This window comes from Henckelia pumila, chromosome 1 (assembly GCF_033568475.1).
Source record: "Henckelia pumila isolate YLH828 chromosome 1, ASM3356847v2, whole genome shotgun sequence".
Classification (NCBI taxonomy): domain Eukaryota; kingdom Viridiplantae; phylum Streptophyta; class Magnoliopsida; order Lamiales; family Gesneriaceae; genus Henckelia; species Henckelia pumila.
Genome location: NC_133120.1, coordinates 64,201,757 through 64,207,765, shown reverse-complemented (window position 1 = coordinate 64,207,765; position 6,009 = coordinate 64,201,757). Strand labels below are relative to the sequence as shown.

Below are 6,009 nucleotides of genomic sequence, written 5' to 3'. Positions count from 1 at the left end.
ATTAAAATTTGACTCGTGCACTTGCAACAATTTCGAGCTTTGCGGTTTATTTATTTAGTTCATTTTACTGTGCAAAAAACGCTCGATCAAGTTTTTGGCGCCGTTGCCGGGGACTGTTAATTTACAATTTACTGCTTAGAGATCTTCTTTAGTTTCATTTAAAATTTTACACTACTGATCTATTTTTCGCTGCAGGTATATCTTCTGGTGCATGCTACGATCATCACACTCAGAACTCGAACCTTTTGATCCTGAAATTGAGAGAACTTTTCGCAAGAGAAGAAGACAACAAAGAGTTCTGATGGCTGAAAACGAACCACCGCGGGGAGACGGTGAGGAGAACAATGGGCCACCTACTCCTAGATCTATGATGGACTGCGCTCAACCATCCATCAATGGTTCTAGGCCTATCATCATTCGACCAAAAATTCATGCTAATCAGTTCAAAATCAAGCCAGCCATTATCCAGATGATTCATAATACAGTACAATTTGTTGGATCCGCCTTAGATGATCCGAATGCTCCCATTGCAATTTTTTTAGAAATTTGTGATACCTTTAAGCATCAGGGAGTTTCTGACGATGCTGTTCATCTACGTTTATTTCCCTTTTCATTGCGAGACAAAGATAAGGCATGGCTGAATTGTTTACCTGCAGGTTCCATCATTACATGGGAGGACATGGACAAAGCGTTTCTTACCAAATATTTTCCTCCATCAAAGTCTATGAAATTACAGACATACATTACAACTTTCTCCCAATCGGATCAGGAATCACTCTATGAAGCATGAGAGCGCTACAAAAATTTATTCAGAAGATTCCCACATCATGAAATTCCAGACTGGCTTGTGGTACAAACTTTATATTATGGTTTGTTATCTAATAACCGTAATATAATAGATGCAGCCGTAGGTGGAAATCTATTGAGGAAATCACCAGAGGAAGGATATGAACTATTGGAAGAGATTGCTTCAAGCAGTTATCATCCTCAGTCTGAGAGGAATATATCCAGAAGAACTACAGGTCTTCATCAGGTTGATGCAATCACTGCGATGTCTGCCCAGCTAGAAGCTCTTACAAAGAAGATTGATGGGTTGAGCATGGGAAATTATGCTATGCGTATCCAAGAGGTGTTCTGCGACAAATGCGGAGGTGAGCATTTCACACAGGATTTTCAAGATGATAACCCTTTTTATGTGCCACATGGGATGCCAGTGAAACAAGTGGGTAGCCAGAATCACCCAAGAAACAACCCATATTCAAATTCATACAATTCGGTTTGGAGGCAGCATCCAAAATTTTCGTGGGGAGGTCAAAATAATCAGTATAGACCGCAAGGAAATCAAAATTATGGCAAGCAACCCCAAGAGGAGAAATCATCATTGGAGCAAATGATGAGAAAGTTTATGTCTTCCACTGAGACTAGGATGCACAACCAAGATTCATCGATAAAGAATTTGGAGAATCAAATAGGGCAGTTGGAAAAAGCAATGTCCAACAGAGAGCTTGGGACACTACCGAGAGGTACCGAGAAAAATCCAAAAGAGCAAGTCAAGGCAGTGGAATTGAGGAGTGGAAAGAAGCTAAAGGCCAAGGTGACTGAACAAAATGAGAATCAGGAAGAAGGTGATCAAGAGGCTTCAACAGGTAAGATTTCTAACTCTACACAAACACCCACAACACAGCCTAATATTGTCATCCCACCTCCGTTTCTGCGGCACTCAAGAGAGCTAAGATTGATGCACAATTTGCAAAATTTCTTGAGGTGTTTAAAAAACTGCATATAAATATTCCTTTTGTAGATTCTTTGTTGCAAATGCCTAGCTATGCAAACTTTTTGAAGGAAATTTTATCCAACAAGAGGAAAATAGAGGCGCATGCAATGGTGAAGTTAACTGAGAATTGTTCTGCATTAGTGCAAAACAAAATCCCTCCTAGGTTGAAAGATTCAGGGAGTTTTTCTATTCCTTGCGTGATTGGGAATATCTCTTTTCATAAAGCTCTTTGTGATTTAGGTGCGAGCATTAACTTGATTCCATTTTTTGTTTTTAACTGACTTGGGATGGGAGAGCCACATCCTACAAGAATGTCCTTGCAGCTTGCAGAAAGATCCATAAAATACCCACGAGGGATAATAGAAGATGTGCTAGTCAAAGTCGACAAAATCATATTTTCAGTAGACTTTGTGGTACTTGATATGGAAGATGACGTGGAGATGCAATTAATTTTGGGTCGACCCTTCTTGGCAACCGGAAAAGCAATAATTGATGTCCAAAAAGGGAAGTTTTCATTAAGAGTAGGAGAAGAGGATATCACCTTTGATGTCTTTGATGCAATCAAGCATTCATTACATGATCATGATTGTTATAAAATTGATTCATTGGATTCACTTGTGTATAATTTTGTGCAGGGAGAGTTGAAGGATCTAGTTGAGGCCGCACTCACCAGTAGTGGAAGCGAGGATGCCGTGGATGAAGAGATAGCATATATTATAGCATATCTCAATTAAAATCCTCCATTAAGGAAGCCACTGAGGCTCCGACTAGAAGATTTGGGAAATAGGAAGGATCTATCTCCTCAAAAGCCCAGTTTTGAAACACCAACGACTCTTGAACTAAAACCCTTACCTTTGCATTTAAAATATGTTTATTTGAGCACAAATAATAATTTACCTGTTATTATTTCATCTTTGTGATAGATGCAATGGAGGAAAAATTGGTGGAAGTCCTTAGAGAACACAAAGGGGCATTTTCTTGGAAAGTGACGGATATTAAGGGAATCAATCCATCGGTTTGCATGCACAAAATTCTGATGGAAGAGATGTATACACCTTTGGTTCAACCTCAGAGAAGACTTAACCCGAAGATGCAAGAGGTAGTGAAAGCTGAGACCATCAAACTTTTGTATGCAGGTATTATTTATCCTATTTCTGGCAGTTCATGGGAATTCCAATTCAATGTGTTCCTAAGAAAGGTGGCATAACTATAGTGAAAAATGAAAAAAGTGAATTGATACCCACAAGAACTGTGACGGGTTGGCGCGTGTGCATCGATTATAGAAAATTGAATGACGCTACCCGTAAAGACCATTTTTTCCTCCCCTTCATAGATCAAATGCTTGAGAGGTTAGCGGGTCATGAGTTTTATTTTTTAGATGGCTTTCGAGATATAACCAGATCATGATTGCACCTGAGGACCAAGAGAAAACCACTTTCACTTGTCCTTATGACACTTTTGATTATAGAAGAATGCCATTTGGATTATGTAACGTATCGGCCACTTTTCAAAGATGCATGGACGCAATTTTTCATGACATGATTGAAGATTTTCTAGAGATTTTCATGGATGATTTTTATATATTTGGAAATTCTTTTGATATCTGTCTGGAAAATTTGCGTATGGTTTTGTTGCGATGTGAGGAAACTAACTTAGTATTGAATTGGAAAAAATGTCACTTTATGGTGCAGGAAGGGATTGTACTTGGGCACAAGGTTTCTGAACAAGGCTTGGAAGTGGATAAAGCGAAAGTGGAAGTTATTAAGAACTTGCCACCGCCGACATCTGTGAAGGGAGTTAAAAGTTTCTTAGGCCATGCCGGATTCTACCTGCGATTTATTAAAAAATTTTCAAAAATTGCTAAGACTTTATCTTCCTTGTTAATGAAAGATGCACCATTTAATTTTAACTTTGATTGTATGCAGGCATTTGAGGCACTAAAAGAACGACTGGTAACAGCTCCGATTTTGGTATCTCCTGATTGGAATCTCTCTTTTGAGATAATGTGCGATGCAAGTGACACAGCGGTAGGTTCTGTTTTGGGTCAAAGGAAAAACAAGGTATTTCACACTATCTACTATGCAAGTAAAAATCTAGATGAGACTCAATTGAATTATGCAACCACAGAAAAGGAATTGCTTGCTATAGTATTTGCATTTGATAAGTTTCACTCATACCTTGTTTTATCTAAAGTCATTGTGTACACCGATCACTCAGAATTGAAATATCTCTTGGCTAAAAAAGATGCAAAACCACGTTTAATTAGGTGGATTCTTTTACTTAAAGAATTTGACTTAGAAATAAGAGATAAAAAAGGTGTAGAGAATGTTGTAGCTGATCACTTGTCGAGACTTGAAAATTTGGGTGAGGAAAAGAAAAATTAAGAGGGTGAAATAGGTGATTGGTTTTCTGATAAATAGTTATTCACACTCAAAAATTGCCCATGGTATGCAAATTTCGCTAATTATCTTGTCACAGGCACACTTCCACCAAATTTATCATTTCACCAACGCAAGAAATTCTTGTTGGACGTGAAATATTATTTTTGGGAGGAACCATTTTTGTTTAAGATTTGTGTAGATTCCATGATAAGGCGATGCATACCAGAAGAAGAGATGCAGTCGATCATGAGTCATTGTCATGATCGTGAGGTAGGTGGTCACTTCGGACCAATGAAAACAACGACAAAGGTACTATCATGTGGTTTTTATTGGCCTACCATTTTTAGGGATACCCTTGCATATGTTGTTTCTTATGATCGATGTCAGCGCACACGTAACATCTCTAACCGGAATGAAATGCACTTAAATAATATCATAGAGTGTGAAGTGTTTGATGTATGGGGGATTCATTTCATGGGACCGTTTCCCATTTCTTTAATGAAAAAATATATTTTGGTTGCGGTTGATTATGTCTCAAAATGAGTTGAGGCAGAGGCTTGTGCAACTAATGATGCTCATGTGGTATTGAAATTTCTGAAGAAAAATATTTTTAACCGATTTGGCACACCACGAGCAATCATTAGTGATGGGGGTTCACATTTTTGCTACAAACTATTTGAAAAACTTTTAGCAAAATATGGTGTCACGTACAAGATTTCCACCCCATATCATCCTTAAACTAGCGGGCATATGGAAGTTTCAAATCGTGAGATAAAAAAAATTCTGGAAAAGACGGTGAATACAAGTAGGAAAGATTGGTCGGTAAGGTTAGATGATGCTTTGTGGGCATATCGCACCGCCTTTAAGACACATATAGGCACTACACCTTATAGGTTACTTTTTGGTAAATCATGTCATCTTCCTGTCGAATTAGAGCATAAAGCTTATTGGGCAATCAAATCTCTAAAATTTGATTCTTTGGATGCAGGTGGGAAAAGGTTGCTACAATTGGATCAACTGGAAGAATTTCGAGAGCAAGCTTATGATCTGGCGTTATCATATAAGGAGCGAACAAAGAGGAGCCACGACAAGCGGATCAAGAAAAGGGAGTTCAGAGAGGGTGATGCAGTGTTGCTTTTCAATTCGAGGTTGAAATTGTTTCTAGGCAAACTCAAATCGCGATGGTCAGGCCCGTTTGTCATTGAGAAAGTCTACCCATCAGGCGCCGTGGTAGTGAAGGATTCTCAAGCTACACAATTCACAGTCAATGCACAGCACCTCAAACACTACATGGGTGAAAACTTTGACGCGAAAATTGGAAGTGATGTGTTCCATTCCGAAAAAGCTTAAATCAGAGGCTATCGAAGTCGAGCTCTAGACCATAAATTGAGAACTACTTCTCTATCCCTTGATTTAGTTAATCAGCTTTTAAATTTTCATTATTACTTTGGCTTTTCAAGTTAATTTGTTTTTTTTTTTAATTTTATCTTAAAAAAAATGTTTTTTAGGCGCCAGTTTCTGCCTAGGCAGTGAGAAATTACTGCCTATGCTAGAATTTCTCTGTTTTGATACTTTTTTTATGTGCAAGTTTCCGCCTAGGCGAAAATAAATTATCGCTAGGCGGGAATTTCTCTGTTTTAGTTTTTTTAAGGGCGCATGTATTCCGCCTAGGCGGAAATAAGTTACTACCTAGGCGCGACGGATCTGCAAAATTTTTTAAGCTATTTCCTTTTTTTTCTCTCACTTTTATTTCTTCTTATCTTCTAAACCCTTTCGCCCTTTCCTCCTAAATCTCGGAATCTCATCCTTAATCATCTTTATACTCAATTTTTAGGTGTTTTAACATCAAGATAT

The 6,009-nt window shown here is 38.2% G+C and overlaps 2 protein-coding genes and 1 non-coding gene across 3 annotated transcripts; 2 read left to right on the top strand and 1 right to left on the bottom strand.

Moving 5' to 3' along the window:
• Positions 1-301: 301 nt before the first annotated feature.
• On the top strand, positions 302-2,055 carry LOC140863730 (uncharacterized). Its single transcript, XM_073267348.1, has 3 exons — positions 302-656; positions 900-1,646; positions 1,802-2,055. The coding sequence occupies exons 1-3, from the start codon at positions 302-304 to the stop codon at positions 2,053-2,055; spliced, it is 1,356 nt and encodes a 451-aa protein (XP_073123449.1).
• Positions 729-834, bottom strand: LOC140876793 (small nucleolar RNA R71). Its single transcript, XR_012149026.1, has one exon. It is a non-coding gene; the product is annotated as a small nucleolar RNA R71 (small nucleolar RNA).
• Positions 2,056-2,061: 6 nt separating the features above from the next.
• LOC140863719 (uncharacterized) lies at positions 2,062-2,508 on the top strand. The gene has a single exon (XM_073267339.1). The coding sequence runs from the start codon at positions 2,062-2,064 to the stop codon at positions 2,506-2,508; it is 447 nt and encodes a 148-aa protein (XP_073123440.1).
• The last annotated feature ends 3,501 nt before the right edge of the window (positions 2,509-6,009 follow it).